This window comes from Ambystoma mexicanum, chromosome 3q (assembly GCF_040938575.1).
Source record: "Ambystoma mexicanum isolate Mex_15411 chromosome 3q, UKY_AmexF1_1, whole genome shotgun sequence".
NCBI classification, from domain to species: Eukaryota; Metazoa; Chordata; class Amphibia; order Caudata; family Ambystomatidae; genus Ambystoma; species Ambystoma mexicanum.
In genome coordinates, this window is record NC_090926.1 from 273,700,530 (window position 1) to 273,726,599 (window position 26,070).

Here is a 26,070-nt window from a genome sequence, read left to right on the forward strand (position 1 = left end):
AAACTGGATTGTCTGAAAACTGACAACCACTATGCCAAAATCTGGGTACAGTACCTGGGGCGACCTGAATGACAGCTGTCAGAGAAGTTACTGATGAAACTTTAAAAATGACCTAAAACGTAAAAGTCTGCTGAAGTAGCAACATAAACAGGATTGTTGCGAAAAGGAATACAGATTTTAGTTGTGTTTTTGATTCCACAGATTTTAAGGCCAAGAAAGAAATGTATTTGTTTGTGATGCAACAGATGTGGTTTTTGCTAAGTTTAAAAGTTAATTAGTTTGGCTGAAGCTGCAAAACTGGAATAGCAGGTTTTTCTCACAGAAGCAAGGCCTTCCCTCAGCAGAAACTCACGGGGAGGTGTTCATTGCGGGGTTTGAACAGAATCTGGTCTACATAGAGCTAAGGAACAATGGACATCCTCCCACCCAGGACATTGAAGCTGTGAAAGGCCGTAAAACTGCTGCAGCACAGGGAACTCCTGGCTGACGGAAGCAAATTCCAAAGGAGGGGGCCACCACATGCTTCAAGGAGTGACCAATACTGACCAGTTGGTGTTAACAGGGTATGTAATGGACATTTTTAGAAGGTGTGTAATTTATTATCAAAAGGGGTGCAAAATCTGAAAATGGCAGATGAATTAACCTAATTGTTAGCACTACCTTTGAAAACTTAGTACAACCGTGTAGCTTATTCTGAACAGGAATGACAATAAATGTGAGTTTATGGGGTCTGTATTTCCGCTAGAATTGTGAAACTTTATACACTCATTCCCATGTTAAACGGGCACATTTGTGGAAACTTGCATAAAAATTGAAAAGTGTGTTCATAGCGAAAAGGGCAAAATTCTGTAGAAAGGGGAAACCTGATCCCACAGCTGCAGGGTTTTGAGGAATAGCTGCTATGTAAAATATGTAATCTGTATGTGATTTTTATAGAGGTTGCACATGGGTAAATATGTTTCTGATGTTTGTTAATCTGCTTAGAATCACATGCTGTGCATAGTCCGACATCCAGTGGTCACTGCGGAGTATTGCATTTTGTTTTTCGTAGTCGAAAAGGGGACGTCGACAAGGCGTGTCTGTAACACTATCCCTATAGTGACGTGCAGTGTACCCACAACCCCTTACGCATCGAGGTCCCTCAGATTGTTTTTTTTCGCTCAGTTATTGGTCGCCTTTATGCAGAGCTCCTCGAGAGACATTGCGAAATCATTTCCTCGACCCTTGGTCGTTTATTATTATTATTAACTATAACACATAGATCCCTCTCTCGACGTAGCTGGGTCAAAAGGTGGGCAGCCTATGCGATGTCTAGGTCCGACTCCTCGCCAGCTGCCGCCGAATGTGACGAGGACAGTGATTACACTGCCTCCGCAACGGAGGTTGTAGACCTCTCGAAGGAGCGCTCCCGCTCGTCGTCCGTCCCCGGCCCCTGCCCCGGCAAGCCCGGCTCATGCCCGCTTTTGGGGATGAGCACCCCGGCGACAAGGACAAACACAGGAAAACACATAAGCACATACCCCACGGCACGCATTCAAAGACGAAGGCAGCCATAGCGTCAACGGAGGCGTCGGTCCACCAGCGTCTTCCGCCGACCGTAAGGGTCGCAAGCCCTCCCCGCCACCGCTTCCGCGACAGTCGAGTGGGCTTTCTGTAAATAAGGGCGCTGACCCCAAATCCTCAGGCGACGCACCTCGCAAGAGTGCGTACATTGCCAGTAAAGACTTGGCACCGCCTAGCACGACGGCGAGTGATCCCTCGACGGAGAAGCTGATCGCTGATAGCCTCGCGCATATAGCTTCTAAAGACGACCAGAGACGGACGACGGGTGACACGTCAAAAACCGCTGACAAGGCCAAAGAAACGCAGAGGACGCTGGAGGGTAGGCTGGGACAGCTCCCACCGCCGACAGAAGACCCTAGCCAGCGAGAGGGTTTCTCAGAAGGCGAAGGGACTCTATCTTCGATGCTATGGGACAGAACTAAGAAACTACAGGGAGAGGGAACTCCCTTTTCACTCCCAGACCGCTCTGACCTACCTTACTGGACTGCAGAGAAGTTCCAGTCATGTATGGACAAGCTAGACAGGTTCATGGCCATCCCAGAAAATGGGACACCCAAGAGGCCAAGGGAGGTACTCACGGAGGGGCCATGGGCTAAATACCCAAAGCTCTTTAACCCCCTACAGGAAGACATGAACTCTTACGACCTCACTGAAGAGGACTCTCACTTCCAGGAAGAGGATGAGTTTGTGAATAATGAAGACCAACAAGAGTGAGAAGGTTTTCATGATGACACTAACATAGGTGAGGAGGGCTACGAGGAGGACCCAGGGGAAGGTGGCTTACAGCCCTGGCAGTCGCCATCAGGGTCTACAGACCCCGACATTATAGACATTTCTTCTCCTCAGACCACACCGGTCAGGAACCCATCTCCAGTAGACGATCAGCCCACCTTCAATGCGCTACTGAGGAAGGCAGCAGCGCATTTTGAAGTTTAAACTGTGGAGGTCACCCCAGATACTGATTTCGTCGAAAGGATTATTAAAGAAAAACATCCCACTAGTCAAACTATTCCTATCCTCGCCTCGGTTAAGAGACGACTCACCCCATCGCTGTCCACCCCCGCGCTGGTAAGAGGGGTCAATCCAAGAATCGAGAAATTGTTCTCACCCTCTGTCAGACTCATTATATATCGGGGGTCACTCAGTCCCGGACTCCTTAGTGGTGACTAACACAAGGAAGTGGGCTGGGGTTCCACTGTCAACCAGCGAGCCACCCCCAGATAAAGAAGGGAAAAAGCTTTATGCCTTGGGCAAAATAATTTCTGCCTCGGCTGCGTTTTCAATTAGGATTGCCAATAATACATTGTTGGCAAGCTATGCTGATGCTCAATGGGGAAAGCTTAAGCAGGATATCGAAGAAGCCCCTGAACCTCTAAGAACTTGCTTATTGGCTACAGTTACAGAAGGAGCTCTGGTCAACCAGAGCATCATTAAGAACGCTCTTGATGCGGCAGAAAATGCTGGCTGTTCTTTGGTGCAGGGAATTCTGCTGAAGCGTCACGTCTGGCTTTGCAATGCCTGTTTCAAGGCCGAAACGCAGGCGTCACTCATTAATAAGCCAATAGAAAAGTCAAATCTCTTTGGAAGGGCAGTGGACGATGCACTGGAAAATGCGAAGAAAGAATTCGACACCATAAAGACCTTAGACCAAATCTCAAAGCCTCTAAACAGGCGGGGATTTGGGAACAAGCGCTTTTTTCGTGGCCAACGCCAGCAGCAGCAACAGCATTACACTGCGGGCAACTGGCCCTCAAATCAGGGTACCAGTAACCAGTATAACCAAAGAGGACAACGCCGTGGCAAGGGCAGAGGCCGGGGCTCCAGCCCCAGAGGCACCCCGGCAATTAACACCAAATGACCCAAAGGTTCGGGTCCCCTCCCATGCGTCTCCGGTTGGGGGCCGGATAACATTGTTCCTTTCAGCATGGGTGGGAATAACATCAGACCGGTGGGTATTGTCAACAGTAGCCCACGGGTACTGTATAGAGTTCAATCGGTCCCCCACCTACAGACCTCCAAGGGGACGACGCCTGTCACCAGAACACCTCGTCCTCCTGCAAGAAGTAGAACAGCTGCTACAGAAAGGAGCAATAGAGGTTGTGCCCCTATCTCAGGTAATGGAAGGTATTTATTCAGTGTACTTCCTTGTACCCAAAAAGGACCTAACCATGCGCCCTGTACTAGATCTTCGCCCAGCGAACAAATTTGTAAAACCACAAACATTTTGTATGTTAACATTACAGGAAGTCATTCCCCTGCTATCTCAGGGGGACTACATGACCACACTAGACATGAAAGATGCATACTTTCATATTTTGATGTTGACAGTGCACAGAAAATACCTTAGGTTCATGATAGAGGGCAAATACTACCAGTTCAGAGTGCTACCCTTCGGCATAGCATGTGCACCGAGGGTATTCACAAAGGTACTGGTACTGGCAGCGGCCCATCTGCGCAGGTTGTCCATACCGGTATACCCTTACTTCGACGATTGGCTCATAACAGGAGGGTCCTACGAGACATGCTTCTCAAACACCCAGAAGACAGACCTTTTGTTCCAACTGGGCTTCTCCATAAACGAGAAGAAGTCCAGCTTAGACCCCAGCCAAATCAAACAATTCCTAGGGGCTCTAATTCGAACAAAGGACGGCCTCGTCTTCCTCTCTGAGAGGGTCCAAAATATGCTGTTTCAGATCCCTCAATATGTGGCCGGTCGAGAGGTGACGGTACGCAAAGCAATGCGCTTGCTAGGAATGATGGCGTCATGTATTTATTTGGTACCTCACGCGTGCCTGCGCATGCGCCCAATGCAAGAGTGGCTCAACAGCCAGTGGTTTCAGGTCAGCGGACAATGGGACGATCTAGTGGTGGTCTTGCAGGCCTTGGTTCTCTCGCTACGGTGGTGGTCGAAGAAAAACCTGGTAATAGGGAAACCATTCGCCACCCCCGCAGTGGAAGCCACTCTAACCAGACGCATCCCTCACAGGATGGGGGGCTCACCTATCCCATCAGACTGCTCGCGGAGTCTGGACTCCGAGCGTAGCTTCCAAGCACATAAACTTATTAGAGCTACTTGCAGTGTTCAAGGCACTAAAAGCCTTCCAGACACACCTACAAGGGAAGACGGTGATGATCCTCACGGACAGCACCACAGCCATGTACTACCTATACAAGCAAGGGGGCACTCGCTCTCCAGAACTGTCCAAGCTGTCCCAGAACATCTGGAAGTGGGCTCTCAAACACATGTTCCTATTGTCACAACATGTACCAGAGGAACTCCATCTGCTAGCAGACGAACTCAGCAGAGACTTCCCTCTGCCCTCAGAGTACGAATGGCGGTTACACGAAGACATCTTCAACCAATGGGGCTCCCCAGAAATAGACCTGTTCGCAACTCTGGAGAACTCACAATGCCTAGATTACGCCTCCAGATACCCACAGAACCACTCCAAGGGGAACGGTCTCTGGATACCATGGTCGGGGAAATTTGTTTACGCTCTCCCCCTCCCGTACCCCTTCCCCCACCTCCTCCCCGACTTCTCTGCTGAACAAGATAGTGCACAAGATGCACCAGGAACCAGTCACCATGATACTGATAGCCCCGATGTGGGCCCGCCAACCATGGTTTGCGCACCTGATGGAGATGTCCCTGTCCCCACCAGTGAAACTGCCCTGCCCGTACAACTTGCTGTCACAGGACAAGGACAAGGGCAAGACACTACACCCATGCCCACAGAACATGAACTTAGCAGCCTGGCTCCTGAGGTCATAGAATTTGGCCATTTACAACTCCCTCGGAGATGCATGGACGTTCTTAAAGAAGCTAGAAAACCCAACACTCGCCACTGCTATTCTAGCAAGTGGAAGCTATTTGTTGTCTGGTGTAGAGGTAAGAGCATCAACCCAGTCCACTGCTCTCCCACACGAATTGTCCTTTACCTGACCCATTTACTGGACTCAGGTCTGGTGTTCAATTCTATTAAAGTCCATCTAGCAGCACTTTCTGCATACACCACCTCTCAGCTTAAGGTGTCGTGGTGGAAAGTCCCAGTTATCAAAGCCTTCATGGAGGGGGTAAAGAGAATACACCCTCCGATAGCAAACCCAGCTCCCGGCTGGGACCTTAATGTGGTACTTACCAGGCTCATGGGCTCACCCTTTGAACCCATGCACAAGGCAACTCTTAAGGACCTCACCCTTAAGACTGCTTTCCTAATAGCTATCACCTCCATTAGGAGAATAAGTGAACTACAGGCTCTTTCTATTCTAGACCCCTTCGTAACAGTTCACAAAGATAAGTTGGTTCTACGCACACACCCAAGGTTTGCACCGAAATTCAGATCGAAATTCCATGTCAACTAGTCAATAGAACTACCAACGTTCTTTCAAAAACCCTTCCAATTTGGGAGAAAAGAGCCTGCATACACTAGATGTACGCAGAGCTGTCATGTTTTATATGGAAAGAACTAGACCACTGAGAATGACTAATCAGTTCTTTGTCTTGGTGGCAGCAGGAAGAGAAGGGGATGCACTCTCAAAGTCCACTATATCTAGATGGATTGTTCAATGCATCACTCTTTTACACTCTTGCTAAGAGAGAACTACCCTTCAAGCCAAGAGCACACTCTACTGGAGGCACTGGGGCTTCAATAGCATTCATTGCAAACATTCCCCTTGAGTCCATTTGCAAAGCGGCAACCTGGAGTTCTGTACACACCTTTACAAAACACTACTGTCTAGATGCTCACTCTAGATCTGATTCCCAAGTGGGACAAGCATCATTGAGACCTCTTTTCTCTACTGTTCCTTCTCACAACCCACCTCCAACTCCGGGTACTGCTCGCTAGTCTATGCACAGCATGTGATTCTAAGCAGATTAACAAACATCAGAAGACAAAGCATTACTTACAACCATCAGAAATGCTTTTACGGTATCTGCTTAGATTCACACGCGCCCACCCTTCCTCCCCGCTCGGATGGAAGGAACAAAGACATCTTTCTACATCTCTTTTCTGTTCTCACTCACGTATAGAAGGCTCCCTCAGGGCAGAAAAAAAAACAATCTGAGGTACCTCGACACGTGAGGGGTTGTGGGTACACTGCACGTCACTATAGGGATAGTGTTACAGACACGCCCTTTCGACTACGAAAAACAAAATGCAATACTCTGCAGTGACCACTGGATGTCGGACTATGCACAGCATGTGAATCTAAGCGGATACAACCATCAGAAATGCTTTTACGGTAAGTAATGCATTGTCATTTTGCCAAAATTAGAATGTGTTCCAGCGGCTAGGGGTGGATTCTCAGCATCATAAAATTACACCATAAAGATGACACTGTTTCTCTCCTATCAAGGCAGAGGGTAGACTCTGACCCAATCACCTTTCACAGGGGCAAGCTTAGCTAAGCCGGCACATACACTCCTTTTGTGATGTAATTTTTAAGGCATAAATAGAGACAGCAGAGAGCAGATAGGGACTCACTGATCCAGCCACCTTCCTGATTCTGGCAAAGCACTCTGATCCAGCTTTCTACATCCAGCTTTAAATACTCATCCAGATCCAGATGCCAAATATCTTGCCAGCAATAGACTATTGCTTTCCAGCAGGGCCCCAATCCTCAAATGTATTCTCCCCACTCAGTAAAGCGCTGTGTGATGTAAGAAGGCCATTTTTGAACCAGTATCCAGAAATTCGCTGGCTTGCCAACACCAGGCTTGCCAACACCAGGCTTGCCTGAGGAACTTGCCATCCAGCTGATCCACATACCCACAGACTAGGGGAGCAGATCCTGTGCCAATCCGGCGACCGGCCTAGATGATCCAGTCCCGTGCCTGAAGTGCTGTCTTTCTTAGACCAGACCCATCCGGACCAGAGCTGACGGTCCCATTTTTAAAACTTCTCCAGTGTGTTATTAATAGGAAGCAGATGTACTTTGCATAGTCTTTGTCCCCATTTCCAACCCATCCTATCTTTCATTTATAACAAGTATTGTTAGGAGCATCTTTGCCTGGTCTTATCCCTAGATCCAACCCATCCTATCTTTGCGTCGGAACCAGTATTGTTAGAACTATCTTTGCGCTGTCCCTTTTCTCATCTGAATTCAGGTTTCCTTATCAGGTGGTCACCCTGATCCAGTGACTGTAATATCCCTGTGTGGTATTCGCTTCTTCATAGTCATCCCCTAGAGTAAGCAAACTCATTTGTCACTTTTAAAAGTGCATTTCTGTGTTTCATTCTCGTGCCTATTTTACAAAAATGACCTTTACTAAAACCTCCATAACTCCCTCAGTTTTTGTGATAGAACCGCACTGCAACTCGGTTATCGCGAATATCACGCGCGGAAACGTTTGCCGCAAATTTTCATTTTGAGAAATTGTGACACGTGTAAAATAGATTTAAACTGCTTCTGACTTGGATTTTAAGATTGCAAATGTTTTCTGTTGACTAACTCATTGCTTGTGTGCAACTGTTCAAAGTGGCTTCACTAGGAAGTTACAACAATTTAAGCATTTTTCCTCCCATTTAGAGTTCTTGCTCAGGCACTTTAAAAGTCATCCTGACAGTTGAAAAGCCCACTTCGGTTTTCTTTCTGTGTAAGGGGAGTGGAGGGGGAAATGACACTGTTTGACCTGTACTATTCCTGAAACCTGCTCTCTCCTTCCATCTCTTTGCATTGCCTATTGGGGGATTGAGAAGTGCTGCAGGGGGAATTTCTAACCATTGTGCTATCTGATCTGAAACCAACACAAAAGTATTAGTTTCTGTGCTGCATCTGTTTGCTCATAACTTAGTTCCAGTGTATTAAAGACATCATTCTGTGTTCTGTCACCCCATTGGTGATGGTTGTTTACCTATTAATATATATATATTGTGTTTTTGATCTTAACTAAGTAAATAAATAATACCTTTCACAAACCAGCCTGATTTCTGGTCCAGCGTGACCTGGGGTATTAAATAAGGGGTGTGATACGAGTGGTACATCTTCAAATAATTTAATCCATATATCAAATGAGTTTTTCCATTGCGCTGTACACTAGGCTGAGAGCTGAGTGTATCGCCTGATTGAAATCCTTAACGGAGTACGCTGAGCCGACTTTCATCTTTCATCTCCTCTTCCTTTTCTGGTGATGGTTGTGGATGTGCACCTCTGATTTTGTTCTTGTTTATTTTCAGCCCGGCTACCTGCCCAAACTCTGCCATGGCCCTATCTACTGCTTTTTGGGATTCCTATGGATTTGTTAGGGTTCACAACATGTCTGTGAATGCAGCCACTTTGTGCTTTCCCACCAAATGGGACCCCTTCAATTTCTTGGGTGGTTCTAATCCTGCTGAGGAGCGGTTCTAGGTGGATGGCATACAATGACGGTGCCAGGGGGCATCCCTGTTTTGTTCCTCTAGATACCTCCACCGGGGTCAGATAGTTCCCCATTTATCAGTAGGCGTAAAGATGGGTTTTGGTTGTTGGCTTCTAGTTTAGATATGAACGCCTCTCTGAATTGCATTTTGTGCATGGTAGCGAAGAGGAACCGCCACTCCACCCTGTCGAAGGCCTTTTCAGCGTCAAACACGACCACTAGGGCTGTGGTGCGTGATTAATTAATTTGCTCTATGATATGGGGAATTCTCCTGGTGTCATGCGTTTGTCTTCCCTGTATAAATCCTGATTGGTCAGCTTCCATCATCCCTGGGAGTAGAGGCTCTGTCTGTTTCCTAGGATCTTGGTATACACTTTGTACATATTAACCTGGATGCTAATCAGCCTGTACACGCCGCATGTTGTAAGGTCCTTCCCTGGCTGGGGCAATATTACTACTTTTGCCTCTTACATCGACTGTTATCCCTCCCCTCACCCCAAATTTATTGAACAGGGATGCCAGGCGTGGAGCCAAGGGGGAAGCCCTCCGAACAAGAGGAGGAGAATTCATCCAGTGCCCCTTAAGCCCTCACGGCCTCCTCAGCCTTTGTCGCCTTCCCCGATCCCGAGGGACGACACAGGAACGGACACGGCCACGACGGGGACGGATGACGACGACGACGGCGGTGACGGGACTGGCCTCCCGTCTCCGATTCCACAGGCGTCCCCGCCTGACGAAATTGTCTCCTTCCACGACAGGATTGCCAGGGCATCTGAGCTTTTTCAGCTCTGCCCTGAGGAGAAAGAAGGCTTCCACTACCAACGGCGCGAGGCCAAGATGAAGACGTCCTCGCGGTGCCGTTGCTGGATGACATCTGGGACGAGGGACTTGCCCTCCTCAAGAACCCGTCCACGACACCTGCCAAGAGGGACCGGTATGAGAAGAAGTACCGGTTCCCCCACGCTGCCCCGTTGTGCCTTAGGGCGCAGCCGACCCCCGGATTCGGACGGTGAGGGAAAGAAACTGGACGACGTGGGACGAGCAATCTCGTCGGCGACGACGATTAAGACGGCCAACGCCCTAGCGATTGTGGCCCGCTACGACAGGGAATTGTGGTGCAAGATCGCCCTACACCACCCCCTGTTGGACTTCCGGACGATAAGGGAGCAGAGGCCCTGGCGATCCTACAGGAGGGTGAGGTGGCGTCGGACCACGCCATAACTGTGGCCATGGACATTGCCGACACCGGTTTCCACCAGTTGGGCAACAGCGTTTGCCTTCGGCGGGGGTGGCTCAAGGCGACGGATTTCCGCCAGGACGTGCAAGCCAAGGTTTTGGACATGCCCTTCGATGGGAACAATCTGTTTGGAAAGACTGTGGATGAGTCGCTACAGGCCATCAAGACCGACACGGAGACGGCTCGGGCCTTGGGTGTTCTGCAGCAGGGGCGGCCGCCCTTTTCGGAACTACAGAGGCAAGCAAGGTGCCTCCAAAGGAGTCAGCGGCGACTCCTCCACCTACCATCCGTCGGCCCGCTCCTCGTCGCAAGAAGCCTACAGGGGACGAGGCAAGTCAGGTGGATCTCACTATCGCCACCAGGGAGGCCAAGGCGGCAAGGCTGCTTCCAAGCAAGATTGAACCGACCGCCGCGTCGGGGCCCCACCGAAGCATCCTGGTGGGAGGCCGGCTAACAATTTGTCAGCGTGTGGGAGTCCATCTCCACCGACCATTGGGTGCTGGATGCCCTGGCCCACGGGCACACACTGGAATTTCTAAAGAAGTGCCCCCGAATTCCGCCTGGGGCCAGGAAGGAAAACCACATCCCTCAACTGCTGTTGGAGGTGAGGGCGATGCTCAGGAAAGGAGCCATCGAGCTCGTCCCAAAGAGGCTCCGGGGCTCCGGAGTATACTCGAGATACTTCCTCCTCAGAAAGAAGACAGGAGGTTGGCGTCCCATCCTGGACTTGCATCGGCTAAACAAATGCATCAAGGCACAGAAGTTCCGGATGGTTATCCTACAGCACATGCTGGGACAGCTGGAGGAAGGCAACTTCCTAGCGTCGTTGGATCTGGAGGATGCGTACTTTCACATCCCCATCTTAAAAGGACACCGAAAGTTTCTCAGGTTCGTAGTCCAAGGGCGGCACTACCAGTTCAAGGCCCTCCCATTCGGATTGAAGTCAGCTCCCAGGGGGGTTCACCAAGTGCCTAGCACCAATGGCGGCGCGGCTGCGCCTGCAGGGGATCCACTTCTACCCCTACCTGGACAACTGGCTCATCCGAGCAGGGACAAGGGAACTCGCTGTCGAACACACAGCAAAGACCGTCCGGCTGCTCACGGACCTGGGATTCTCCATCAACTTCCCCAAAGCCCACCTGGTTCCGTCGCAGGCTGCGCTGTTACTGGGAGCCAAGCTCGATACAGTAGCGCAGTTGGCCTCGCCGTCGGAGGAAAGAACACAGGCCATCCTGGGCATGGTACAGCATCTGCTGGCCACGGACGTGGCCAGAGTGAGGTCCATCAAGTCCCTTCTCGGGATGATGTCCTCTTGCATCTATCTGGTGCGCTTGTGCAGGCTTCGGATGCGTCCGCTGCAGGAGTTCCTCGACGCCCGTTGGACACAAGCGACGGACAGCTTCGAGGACAAGATCTCGCTCAACAAAGTATTCCGCCAGGCAATTCGATGGTGGGGGACCCGCGCGCATCTCGCCGCAGGCACGAACTTTCAGACCCCAGAATACCAGGTGACGGTGACGACGGATGCATCCCTGGAGGGTTGGGGAGCTCACACCAGAGATCTTGCGCGAGAGGCCGCTCAACATCAACATACTGGAGCTCCGAGCAGTGTTCTGGGCCCTCAAGTCATTCCTCCTGTCCCTCAAGGGCAAGGTGGTGAGGATCTTCACCGCCAACACCACCACGATGTTCTACATCCAGAAGCATGGAGGAACCAGATCCCCAGCCCTATCCAAGGAGGCCCAGGATCTGGGGCACTGGGCCGTTGCCCAGGGGATGTTTCTGGTGCCTTTTCATCTAGCAGGGATAAAAACCATCGCCGACTCTCTCAGCAGGGAGCCGCACTCTTGCCACGAGTGGGAACTACGCCAGGATCAAGTGGATCAACTCTTCCGGCGATGGGGCAAACCCCAAATCGACCTGTTCGCGACAGCGACAAACAAGTGTCAGAGGTCCGCCAGCAGGATCCCCCAGCCGAGGAGCATGGGCGATGCTTTCTCATTCCCCTGGGACGGCCTGTTCCTGTATGCGTTCCCGCTGCTGCTCAGGCTCATCAACCAACTCAAGAGGTCCCGGTGCAGGATGATCCTCGTCGCACTGAGGTGGCCGAGACAGATATGGTTCCCGGACCTTCTGGACTTGTCAGCGCCCCCACCAGTCAAACTGTTGACGGACGCAGATTTTCTCTCCAGAGAAGGAGCCATTCTTCATCACGACCTGGAGTCGCTGAAATTGCAGGCCTGGCTCCAGCAGCACTAGAGTTTGGAGGGTACGATATCCCGACTGAATGCAGAGAGGTTCTTGCAAAGGCCAGGGCGTCCTCAACTCTCAAGTGCTACGGACACAAGTGGAAGAGGTTCTATGTCTGGTGCCGTGCACAGATTAACCCTCTAAAAAATAACAGCCCCTCAAGTGCTACCGTACTTGCTGTCGCTGGCCATAGCTGGACTAGCTCATGCTTCCATCAAGATACATCTGGCAGCGATTTCCCGATACACCAGAACTGCAGAACAGTCATCCCTGTGGTCTCATAGCCTGGTGCAGGAGTTTATGAAAGGACTGTTCCGATTGTTCCCGCTGGTGAAGATACCAGCCCCGGCGTGGGAACTCAACGTGGTGCTGACAAGGCTCATGGGCCCGCCATTCGAGCCCTTGCATTCAGCTCTGTTGAAGACAATGTTCCTTGTGGCCATCACCTCTGCACGACTCGTGGGAGAGATTCAGGCCCTTGCCTGCAAGCCTCCATACTTTACTTTCCACGAGACGAGGGTGGCGCTGAGGACGCACCCCTCCTTCATGCCCAAGGTACCGTCGGACTTCCATCTCAACGAGCCCTTGGTGTTGCCAGTCTTTTTCCCGTCGCCTTCGTCGCCGGCCGAGAGGACTTTGCACTCGCTGGATGTAGCTAGAGCGCTGAAGTTCTACGTGGCCTGAACCAAGAGTTTTCGAAAGACATCACAGCTGTTTGTGAACTTTGGTCCTGTGAACCAAGGGAAGGCTCTCTCAAAGGCTTCCATTTCCAGATAGCTCTCCGGCTGCATCATGCACTGTCATCGGTTGGCAAACTGACCGTTGCCCGGCCTTCAGAGCCCATTCAACCAGAGCGATCGCTGCTACCACGGCGTTCTTGTCTGGTGTGCCCCTGCTGGACATCTGCAGGGCTGCTACGTGGAGGTCGACGCACACCTTCACAAAATTCTACTCCGTCGACCGGGATTCCAGGGAGGAGTGCAGAGTCGGCCAGGCAGTGCTGCGCAACCTGTTTGCTTAAGGTGAGCCTGGTGAGGAGGTAAGCGATGCTTAATGTTGAGTTTATGTAATGCTTAATGTTGAGCCTTGCCACCTCCCATGGTTGTGCATGTGTGTACTGATATGTATTCTTATATTAATGAGCATGTGAATCCATGCCAGACCCCATGCTGGAGAAGGAACAAGTTACTTACCTGTAACTGTTGTTCTCCAGCATGGGTCTGCCATGGATTCACATGCAAACCCTCCCTCCGTCCCCTCTGCGGCTCTTCACTTGGTCATACTGCCACTTTACATGCTACCAAATCTGAGGATGGCTGCCGAGGGCGGGGCTTAGGGAGAGGGCAGTCATTGGCTGGGGGCAGTATGACCCAGAGACCAGTGATTGGTTACTACTAAGAAAGACAGATCAGAAAGGAAACGGATACTGATTTATTTTTTCTTTTTTTTTTCTTTTCTTTACTGAGGATTCCCAGCCTGACGATGGGGAATATTTCATGAGCATGTGAATCCATGCCAGACCCATGCTGGAGAACAGTTACAGGTAAGTAACTTGTTCCTTCCTCCCTCTCTAGGATCGTTCTCTGGCAACTCACATTTTTCTAGGTATTCCACTTGGGGCTTCTTGTCCGGGCTTTCCGTTTAATATACTTCCACATAACATGTCACAAATTCCCTCTTAAATGATTAGGTCTGATCTTTCGGCCCCCCGCCGCCTTGATTTTTTTATAATAGACTCCTGGCAAGAATGCTAAGAAAGAACTATCTGTTATTTGCCTTTAATATAATACCTCTAAGGTGCATAAGGGCCCTCTCTGCTCTGGTGGATTGTATTGTTTCCAGTTGGCCCCTGACCGCTCTTCTCTACCTTCTGGTAGGATTAATTCATCTGGAAATATTGATCTATCTCCTTCCTCAATTCTTCCCTCAGGATTTCATCTTTGAAGATGTGTGCTGGGTACCTCCATCTCCACAGCCCCGCAACGTGATTGGTGATGGCTCCTACCTCCACCTCTGTCACTTTTCCTAACGGGGGCCACGATACCCATGTATAATCTATTCTCGAAGCGGTTCTGTGAACATGGGAGTAAAAGGTGTATCCCCTGGATTCACCCTTTTCCCTCCACGTGTCCACCAGTGACAGGTTTTCCATTTTCTCCTGTAGTTCCTTCAATGGTTTAATTGGGGGTGGGCGGTGATATTCTAGCACCCCTGTCCCTTTTTGTGTCCCATGCTAAATTGAAATCCCCTTTGAGTATTCTGTTTCCCTTGGCAAACCCTTCTAGTTTATGCATCCTTGTTTGTATAAAGCGGTCTTGACCCGTGTTGGGTGCCTATATTGTTGCAAATATTATCTCTATGAACCGGCCTGTTGTCTGTACTTGTTCCCATAATTCTCAGGTCTAATTATTTTTTAAGGCTGTAGAGCCCCCCCCTATTTTCCCGGGTTTTTGTTGTATTCGGTCGTAGCCCCTTATTATCGTTCTGTTTCTTTCTTCTGTATGCGTCTCCTGTAGAGCAATTAAGTCTGGGTTCTCCCTTGCTAAAAATTGCTCAAGTTTTTCTTCTTAATTGGCAAATTGAGCCCTTTAATGTTTAGGGACCTATCCTTTTGCCATTGGTTACCGGTATTGTGCGTAATCCCTTTAGATTGCGGCCCTTTGAATCCTTCCTGATCTGTCGCCCACCCCTGCAACCCACCCGGTCGGCTCCAACGGCCTAGAGCTCCCCCACCCCACCCCCCGAATCTCCTCCTAGGGAGTTGAGAACCTTTCCACCCCCAGGGTCTCCACTAGCGGGTCCCTGACCCATGTGGTGATCCAACAATTTCCCCTTCTGCCCCCTCCCTCCCCACCACTTATGGTACTTTTACCCCTCCCCCGGCACTCTTACTGTGTTCTCAAAGCTGTGGTAGTTTTAATGGTTGCGACTCCTGACCAGGGCCTCCGATTCTAGTGCCGAGTCTTTTGTCGGGGGTCTCGGGCCTAACGGGCCCTCCGTTTCCTTGCCTTTGTCTTTGAATCCTGTGTTGATCACTCCCACACCTTCCTTTTTGGGTGTTCCTTTCCCATGCCCTGCGGCTCATTCTGTGCCGGATCTACCTCTGTGCCGGGTATGTACTCTTTCCCCCACCCCCTCTTATTCTATAGTGGTGATCCTTCTCTGCCTTTTGTCCACTTCATACAGGAGGCCGAATGGGAAAGTCCATATGTCTGATGCCTCGTTTCAGTAACTCTTGTACAATCGGGTACATCTGCCTTCTCTTAGTGAGGGTGATTTGGGAGAGGTCTTGTTATAACTGGATCATGGTCCCATTGAAATTGAGGTTGTCCGTATGTCTTGCTGCCAGCAGAACCTTCTTTTTGTGTATATTTGTGCATTGCAACCAATACATCCCATGGCCTTGTTCCTGGTTCATTCCTCTTGGGCCCCACTCTATGAACCCTGTCCACCAATATCTCCTTGGTGTCTGAGACGTCACTTAGGGTTGCAAATGTTGGTTTCACTGTTTCAGCTCTGCGTCCTCCACTGTGTCATGGATTGCTTTGACCCTTATATTTGCCCTTCTTGACCTATTTTCAAGGTCTTCAGTTTGGATTTCTAGGTTGTGCGTGGCCCAGGCAAGGTGTTCCATCAGTCTACCTTATGAGTATCGTCCGCTAGTTCTTGCAATGCTGTTTCATTGGTAAATGCTCTTCCAGTAAATTTAGCTTGTTCTTTACCTCCTTTAGTGTTCCCGTCAGTTCCTTTCATTTTGTCTAGTTGGACTTGCATCACATTTGCCATCCTGTCCCTGAAGTTTTGAAAGCATTGCTCCATGGTTTTTTTTTTTGTTTGTTTTTTTCCCCCTCTTGTTCCTCTTCCGGGGGGGAGTTTCCTCCTTGCTCCTCTCCACCCCTTTTTCGTTGTCTGGCTGGGGTCCCTCCTGTTTTCTCCACATTTTCTGCAGCGCCCCTTCAGGGTTCCTCTTGTCTCCTTTTGCAGGGGTCGAGGGGACCTTCCCTCTGTTTTTTTGACATTTTTGTCTCGTCTGACGTATCCGATTGATTTGTGCTCTCCCATGTGTTGTCCCTTTCTTTCCATTTCCCACTCCCCCGGTGTATCGGTGTTGCCTTTGTCATTGGGGTCGCCTCAGTGTCTGGTTCTCCTTGCTTCCTTGGGGGGGGGGGGAGGTGGAGGGGGTGAGAGAGTAGACTCAGTGTTTCTCTCCATCCGGCCCTCCTCCTCTTGCCCCTTTCTCCGAGTGTCCCCTGCTCGCTGATGCTCTCCCTACTGGCCCCTGCCTCTCTGGAGTCCAGTTGGGGATCTTATGGCTCTGACTGTGGAGAAGTCTTTTTTTCAATTGTGCAGCCCCTCTTATGCTAGACTTGGTGATACCTTTATCTTCGCTTCTGTCACCCTTCTCCTGTCTAAAACCCACCCTACTGCTGCCCCTGGCGATCCTCTCGTTCCCAAAGTCTACCCGCTCCTAGTACCTTTCCTTACCTCATTTTTCAACATTTGTCTTGCTACTTCATTTCCCTCTGCCTTCAAACATGCAATCATCCCTATCTTGAACAAACCACTGCAAACCCCCTTCTTGTATCAAACTTTCGCCCCATATCTCTTGTCCTTTCTATCCAAGCTCCTTGAGTGTCTTGTCTACTCTCAAATCTCTGCACACGTCTCTGTTCTGTCTCTCTCTCTCCCACTCAATCTGGGTTCCGTCCCCACCACTCCACCAAAAAAGCTCTTGCCTCCGTTCTTAACTCTCCTCACTGTCCGCTACTCAAAACACTCTTTTGTCCTCATTGTCCTCGACCTATCTGCTGCCTTTGACACAGTAGATCACTATTTGCTATTTGACTTTTCCTTTTGGCTTCCGTGGTCCTGTTCTTGCCTGATTCACATCCTATCTACCTAACCGCTCCTTTGCCGCCTCTTGGGGCGGTAGCACCTCTCCTTCTTTTCCTCTCGCCCACAGCGTTCCCCAAGGCTCCGTTCTTGGTCCTTTTTATTTTCTCTATGTACACCTCACTTTTTGCTCCTATCATCTCATCCTTCTATGACACCACTTCTATGCTGACGACACTCTGCTTTTTCTTTCTCATCCTTCACCCCTGACATCCATCACACACTCATCCTGCCTCACTGCCATCAAGTCCTGGATGACCTCACACTTTCTTACTCTGAATGCTGAGAAAACAGAAGTTCTATTTCTTCCCGCTAATGTCCTTCCACCTCCATCTCCTCCTATTTTCTTTTCTTCCCTTCTGCCCGCAATCTTGGTCTCCACTTCAACACTAATCTTTCCTTTGCTCACCACATCTCTTACTTCCCATGCCTGCCGATTGCATCTCTACAATATACACAAAATGTGCCCTTTTCTTACTTTTCCACCCCACAAAACATCTAGTATCTTCCTTCAGCTTCTCTCAACTTTTCTACTGCAATGTTCTCTTCTTTGCTCTTCCTTCCTCACGTCTTGCTCCTCTCAAATCGATCTATAATTCTTCCATCTCTGTCTTCTCTCCCATCGGGACTCAATCTCATCCCTTACCTCACTGTGATGGCTTTCTTTTCAGTCTCAACTCCAGTACAACTTCCTTTGTCTTGTCTTAAAATCTCTCTACGGTCTCGCCCTTAACTATCTTGCATCTCTCCTCTCCTTCTATTCTCCCTCCCGTTCTCTTCGATCTGCTGATCACTTTCTACTTAATGTCCCACGTGCCCCTTGTGCATAATCCTGTTTACCTACTTCAGTCATCTGTTTAATCGTTACTGGCTGATTCTGATCGATTTACACTGCCTATCTTATGTATGGCTAATTGTTCTCTGTAAAGTGCTTTTGGTTAAAAGCGCTATATAAATACAAATACCTTATGCGTGCCGTGGCCTTTCCCTTCTTACAGCACCCTTCGGGTCTGGGTGCACTGGGGTAGTGCCTGTTGCTTTATCTTGCTGTCATGTCCCCCTACTTCCGTCTTTGATCTCCCTTTGTTTTCCTGTTTGCTAGATGTGCAAGTGCATTCTGCTGGGGGGGGGAGGGGGGAAGCTGGCTTGCCTACTTACCGGTTGCTTCGAAGTCTCCTCCCAGTTGGTCCCATCTCTGCTTCTTGATCCTACTCGGTGGCGCAGTCCGGTGCTTCCTTGCCGCAATGCTTCTGCTCCTGGGCTCTTGTCACGTCGCTGTTGCTTGACGCTCTACCGGCTGGGCATGCTCTCGTAACTATGGTTCTCCGTGGGGTGCTGCTGAACTTGCTCTTGCACGCCCGCTGTGTCCTCTCCTCCGGACCTCTCCCCTCACTCGCTTTGGCGTTGCCTCCTCCTGTTTGGGCTTGGTCCGTCCTCTCCTTCTCCAGGCCTCCTGCAGGTCCCGACCCGGTGTTGGCTCCTTCTCCATGCCATAGCACCTGGGCCGCTCCAATCTAGAATGTCTCACTCTTCCGCACCAGGGCCCACAGGCTCTGCCATCAAAACTGCTTGTGCCTCTGTTCAACCGACCTAACAGGCTTGGTCGCTTCTCTATGTGGATACCGGCGTGATTCTCCTCTGGTCCTTCAACTTTCAGTACATTCCTCCAGCTGGTTCTCTGCCGCCGCTGCGTTGTTGCCAGCCCGGCTTCTCTGCTGGGAGTCGCTGTGTTTTATCCCTCACTATCCGCCACCTTCAACCAGGACAGTCATCTGCTGGACTTGTGCTTTGCTAAAAGAAATACCCTGGGGCTGGGGTTTAGCGTGCTTTTTCCACCTTATGGTGGTGGGGATGGTGGGGAGCACAGTTTCAGTGTCCTCACCCCGGTGCCCATCTTGGCTCTCTCTTAATACATTTTTGATTCTTAGCTGTGTAGACACTATTGTTTTGATTGCAAATTTGTGTTAAACGTGTACCTTCAACTCGTCAGTCTATCCCTACCGCTCATTCACCTGCCAGTGAGTTGGTTAGACTTGGTGTTAAATCTTGCGGGTCTCCACTAAAATGGAGTGCCCCGAACCCTACAGCAGTTGTGCTTCTGTGAATCCCTCCTAATATTCAAAAAATGATCCATACTCCTTAATCCACGTTTCCAAAAACATTACTTGAGTTAGGGGCAACTCATTGTGAGATCTGGCTAACTATGGGATTTCCAAATAGCACATTTACCTGGCATGCAATAGAACATTCTTCAAAGGGGCACACTGAACTCTGTATGGAAGGGCATTGGTAGGTTCATCTTTTGATCCTTTTTTTCTTTTTGTAGCTTGGAGATGCCAAAGGATGAGCTTCCAAACCATAACTGCATTAAGCACTTGAGGTCAGTGGTGCAACAGCAACAGACCAGAATAGCAGACTTGGAGAAGTCCTCAGCTGAGAACAAGCATCAGCTGTCTGAGCAGGTAATTGCTCCTGTACCTTACTGTATATGTATTTTATGAAAAGACACACATATGAGAAAAATAGTAACCTTATTGGTGTAAATAAGTCAAGTGAGGGAGAGCAGAACATTTTAAGATTGCTGTAAATTGAACAGATGGAATGTTGGTAGCAGGACAAGGAAAGAAACCAGTCATGTGACATAGATTGTAAAACCCCACATCCAATTTACTTGTTTTGACATGCTCGTCAGGCAAGGAGAGCATCGTGTTGAGCAAATTAGACGTGTAGGTTATTTACCTAACAATATGGGTCAATTGACATTTACGCCAATTTCTAGAATTGAAGCTCTTACCTGTGATTTTCTCTTTAATGTATTTTTAATTCCATGTCTGCCAGTTCTATAAATGTGAACTTGTATCTCAACTACACACCTAAAGAAAAATAGCTAGTGTAAATACATCTGTCTTTTGGTGACCTCTGGCACTGTTTTTTAAAATAGTCTTCAGGCCCATCATTAACTGGTGTGCGTTTGTATCTGGGTTTCCTAGAGGTTTAAACATTCATTGACACTTATTATTGGTATTGGGATCCTGTGTTTCTATTTAACTGTTTTAACGTTGGGTTCAATTTTCTTCCAACCCCTTGTCTTCACATGTTGAATTGCATATCTCCAGGGAGTAAACTTAAAATCTTAAGTAGTGGTGTGTTTACTTTATTATAACAGTATGTGTCATAAAGAGTTATTTTTTCAGTGTGTGTTTGCTAAAGTATTGATTTACTGAGAACAAAGAGGTTTATGTAGGCGTTATCATAATGTGTATTTTCTGTTTACCTTTGTGGTGTCTTTCCGAGAAGTGTGTACCTTGTTTCAGCAAACTTCCCCTTCCTCGAATTTAAAGAGGCTTGTTTTCCCTTTAGGGCTGGGTGCTGTACCTTGCCTCAAGGCTAGTGGTTGTACAGTCCTCTCCAGAATCCTGTGTAAAGAACACCATAACCGGCAATGGCAACAGGTTAGGCACTGAGCGACTGTAAGTTGTCCAGGATCACACACACCTTGTTTAAATTTTGAAGCTGGGATTTAAGCCCAGTGTGTTTTATTAGCAGTTGACTAAATTCGTACAGCAAGACGTCATTGTTTACGAATTTGACTTTCATTAGCTAACATCACATAACCCAGAATGACAAGGTTTTAAATATGTATAGAACCCTGTTCTGCAAAACAGAGGACGGTTCTTCTGTAGCTTTATCCCCTTCAAGTGAATTATACAAAGTACTGGACTACTGATTGAGGTGAGCCACAAAAATCTCACGATCTACTATTGTATTTCAAATCTTTAAATGCCCCCAGCATGGCTTAGTGCAGAGGAAGATGGCTTCCTGATTACGCATCTCACGCCCACGTAACTGCTAACTTTCCCCTGTAATGCTTTACAACTCATACTTTCACTCTTAACGCTCCTCACTGGCCTTGCTGTGCTTACGCCCTGTGGCGGTGTTTTATTTTTTTCTTCGTGGCTTGCTTTCACACCACAGAGGACTGTCTCTGCTGTGACTGTTGCTGCCATCAGTGGCCGCCTTTGCTGAGGATAGAAGAGGTCAACTCTGTGACGCAAGACCCATCTAATGGACTTAAAAGAATAAACAGGGGCTCAATTTTATTTTCTTGCTGAAGTAACAAATTTATAAATCTAATTTGTCCTCTGTTACAACTTTTTTGCACTCCATTGCTAGACTGGCCTGGCAGTGCTTTTCTCCCTGCACGATCTCTTAAGCATTGACCTCACCTGCACTGCATTAGTCAAGATATATATTCATCGCCATTATTAGCTATAGCCTCAAGTAAGAGTGGTCAAACGTCTTCTCAGGCTACCAAAGACCCCAGGCCATAGCACAATCTTCCACCCATAAAAGGCCAAAAAGTGAGTCACTGCTGCTTGCAGATTCAGATTCCAGTATGGATGTTCTCTTACAGGAAATGAGATCGGAGCCCTTTGTTGAAGCCACGAACCAAAAATGACATTAGATGACAGGTGGAGTGCATTTGAAAACAGTATAAATTTAAGTTGAGAGCAGAGTTAGTATTGTTGAAGACTTATCAACTAGAGTACTTCAGCTTGGAAAAAGTTGTCCAAGATCCGCAAAAGCATAATGAAGAACTCTTAAACAGGAAGGTGTGATCTTCGTATTTCGGGCCTGCCTGAGGGGAATGACACCATTCTTTTTCTACAGAAAATGCTTCAAGCTTTGCTTCACATCCCGCCCGATATTGCTCTTAAAATTCAATGCACCTACCGCATTGGGCCCATGAAAACCTCTCATTCACTCCATCCTTTGTCCTATGCCACTTACTTTGATTTTTCTACTGTTGGAGTACACTGAACTACAGCTTATGTCTAAAGCTAAGGAGAAAAACACCCTTGTTTTGGCATGGCAGCAACATTTATATTTCAAAGGATGTGGCTAGGAAGACTGCTCAGCAAAGGAAGGAATTATTGCCCTACCGCCCGGCCTTAAAGCAACTTAATGCTAAATATGGCCTCTGTCATCCATGCAAATTCAAGGTTACAGTCAACGGGAAAACTTCAGCCTTCGATGATCCTGCAGACCTCATGGCTTTTATCAGATCCCTCAAAACCGACCGCATGGATACTTCGATACCCCTCACCTCTATGGCTTCAGTCTCTTTTTTGTTTTATTTATATAGTGCGCCTGACCCTGAGGTATCTGGGTGCTCAAACGATAAGACAGCGGTTACAAGTTAACAATCGTACATGATGGTACCTAGGATAAATGATACATTTATTACAGAAGCAGTCCTGTGGCCTAAAAAAGCACAGCAGCAGGATCGTAGCAAAGTAATACAAGCGTACATTATATACATACAGGAGAAATGCAGAAGCGTAGATGGGCTGACTGTGTGGGTGTTATCTCCTATTAAGTAGCCAGGAGATGGCGTTGCTTCTGAATTTATCAAAAGAAGGGATGGATTTAATGTCTTGTGGGAGTGTGTTCCATAGCTGGGCGGCAAGGAACGGGAAACTGGAGCCTCCTGCTCTTTTGAGGTTGTATCTAGGAATCACTAGACATGAAGTGTTGGTGGATCTTGTGGTCCGGACTGAGTATCTCTGGGTGAATTTGTCAGTAAGGTATGGTGGGGCTTGGTGGTTCAATGCTTTGTGGGTGAGGCAGAGGATTTTCAGGTTAATTGTTTCTTGTATGGAAAGCCATTTGCAAAGTTTTCTGGTTGCCGAAATATGTTCTCTTTTGGGAATGTTAAGTGCGGCTCTGAGCACATTATTTTGTAAAATCTGCAGTTTGAGTATGGATTTGTTAGCGCCTAGGTAAAGGCCGTTGCAGTAGTCTAATTTGGACTGAATGAGTGCTCTGGCCAGCGTAAGACAGCTGTTGGGTGACAGTAGGGGTCTACCTGCCCTGATCAGTTTGCCAGTATATGCAGTGGCTGATGCAGTCAAGTTTACCTGTTTAGTAAGTTTGGAGTTGGCGTCAAAGTAGAATCCTAATGTTTTAACATCTTTGGCAATGGGGATATTGTTCTTGTCTATGATGATACTGGCGTAGTTAGGACTTAGCTTCAGTAAGTTATTCGATGACCCGACTAGGAGCATCTCAGTCTTATCATTCAGGCAGAGGCCATGAGTGGCCATCCATACCTGAATGATGGAGTAGACTTCGATACGGGAGACATCTGTGTTGTATGTGCCGGATAGGGGTAGGAGTATCTGGGTGTCATCTGCGTCGTTAGTGACACCCAGACGGTCCAGTTTGCTGAATAAGGGCTTTGTAAAGATATTGTACAAAGTGGGCCAGACACATGAGCCTTGTGGTACGCCACGTGTGATGGGTATGGGATCGGCCGCCGCTGTGGGTGAGAAGACACACATAGTCCTGTTGTCAAGGAAAGATTGAATTCACATGACAGAGAAACTTGAAAAGTGTGCTGCCGAATAGAGGTGGTCACATAGTATCTTATGGTCAACCAAATCAAAGGCCTCCGATGGGTCTAGTAGAAGTAGGATGGCTACACTACCTTTTGTCTTTTAGATCGTCGATCTGGCTTTTGAGGTCAACAAGGGCAGTTTCCGTTACGTGTTGGGGTCTAAAGCCAGATGACTAGGAACTAGTCGGTTTCTCTCAAGATCGTCTTGGATTTGCAAATATGCAACCCTATCTATGATTTTCAGTTAAAACGTGACTGTTGTGATTGGTCTATAGTTTGTGGGTATAGACGGGTCGAGAGTTTGTTTCTTGAGTAATGGGAGAACCCAAGATTGCTTCAAGTTACAGGGTACTGTATTAGCGAACGAGGAGTTTTAGTTTGGAGATAAAAGGGGCCACATCTTTTATCATCTGGGGTGGACAACTGTCCCCGTTGCAATTTTATGGTTTCAGTGATGCTATAATTTTTTGAACCTCCAGTATAGATTCCTTTGAATTTGAAGCATGCGTTATGGTGTGCAGAGGCAAGCGGAGCAGGGCTGCTTGGATAACATGTCGTTAGTTGGTGTCGTTTGTTAGCTATTTTAGTCTGTAGCCCTGTGATTTTGGCATTGAGAGCATTTTGAATGCTGGTGCACCAGGTTTTATCTTTGGTGCAGGTGTCTGCTGGGGGGGAATGGGGTTTTCCAGCTCTTAGGATGCTAAATAATTCTTTAGTGCTAGAGGCTGATTGGTTTATTCTGTAATTGAAGGTTTCTTTTTTGGTGCGCATAATCTCGCTTTTGTAAGTGGCTGTGATGGTTGCTAGATTCGTGTTCTCCGGAGTAGGGGTATTTTTCCAGAGTTCCAAGTTTCCTCTTCTCTGTGCGTAGGGATTTAAGTTCAGGGGTGAACAAGGAGTTCAGGTGTGCTCTTGGTTTGACACCATGCATTTTTAGAGGGGCAGTTGTGTCAATGGCTTTGGCCATGGCATCGTAGGTGTCTACCATCAGCTTTAAGTCATTCATGGCAGGTATTGCATCGAGTATGGGAGTTACTAATGGTGAGATGGCCTCAGCTGTGATATTAAGTTTATTTCTGGTGAGGCAGCGTGGTGCAACTGGGCTACTTTTCATCTTAAGGTTATTGGTATTAATATCGAAGAAGAGGAGGTGGTGGTCAGTCCACAAGATGGGTGTTAAGTCTTTTATGGTGAGATTGCACCTTTCTCATGGGTAGGTTGGGTACTTTTTTGTAAGAAGCCATGTTCTGACAAGGCATTGGCTAGGGAGGTGGCAGGCAAGTCGTTCGAGTCATTAAAGCCGAGGTTAAAATCCCCAAGGATAATGTTTTGCGCCGTGGGTTTAGAGTTGTCTGCCACTAGTGACGTGATGTCTTCTTCAAAGGATCCTGTAGGCCCCAGGGGGGTCTGTATATTAAGCGGATAGTAATGGTATTTTTGGGTGAGGTTTGGAATTTTATTGATAGAGTTCACATGAGTCAAGAGGGGAAGAAGTGGTTGTTCTCATATCTAGGGTGGATCTGAAGATGATGGCAATGCCTCCACCTCTAGCGTTCGGTCTATCCGCTCTGAGGATGGAGTAATTAGGGATGGCTAGTGCAAGTGGAGGGCCCGCGGCATCATGTAGCCAGGTTTCTGTCACTTGCACAAAGTCAAGTTTATTAGCCAGGGTGATGTTTGCGATCTCCGTTGCGTGGGCAGTGAGGGACCTAGCATTTAGTAGTGCCCCTTGTATGTGTAGCTTCTGAGTAGGGAGAGGGAAACTATGTCTGGGCTCTTTATAATCTTCATTTATTAATTTAATACACATATAACAATTGTTTTGCATATACAACATAAATACATAACATTAAAACATTAAGCTGAGCCATTGTCAAAAACTGCTTGTATTCAATTGAAAACATTATTCCTACGTTAAGCACTTTCAATTCATTCAATATAAAAATTGGCATTTCATGTGTTGCCTAGTATGACTTCAACACACTTCCAATAAAATCTAACTAGGTGAAAAATGTGATTATCACATCCTTTATAGAATTTTGACCATATCTTGGGCAATCCATCAGAGTTGAACATATTTTTGTAGGCTTTCAGATGTTGCCACCGTATATTTTTGTTAAACTTTCACATTCTATTAACAAATGTTCCAGGGTTTCAATGTGATTTATTGTGTAGCATTACGGTTTATTGATCAAATCTACTCAATCGCGGGAGGGGATGTTTGGGTGCCCCTTTTCCAGTGGGTCCCTGTTGGGGCCCTTTTAGGTATCACCTAGTCCTCAGTCTTTTCTGTGCTCTTTCCTTTGTAAACTTGATGTTTCTTATCCTATTGCTGTTTTACACTTCTTTCTTCTCCAAGATTTCTAT

At 48.0% G+C, this 26,070-nt stretch overlaps 1 protein-coding gene across 2 annotated transcripts in view; it reads left to right on the forward strand.

Moving 5' to 3' along the window:
* Positions 1 to 26,070, forward strand: part of RNF41 (ring finger protein 41) — a 382,702-nt gene that overhangs the window by 238,965 nt on the left and 117,667 nt on the right. For both annotated transcript variants that reach the window (XM_069653751.1, XM_069653750.1), the window contains one exon: positions 19,630 to 19,765. In XM_069653751.1, coding sequence (XP_069509852.1) covers positions 19,630 to 19,765 — 136 coding nt within the window. The remainder of the gene's footprint in view (positions 1 to 19,629; positions 19,766 to 26,070) is intronic.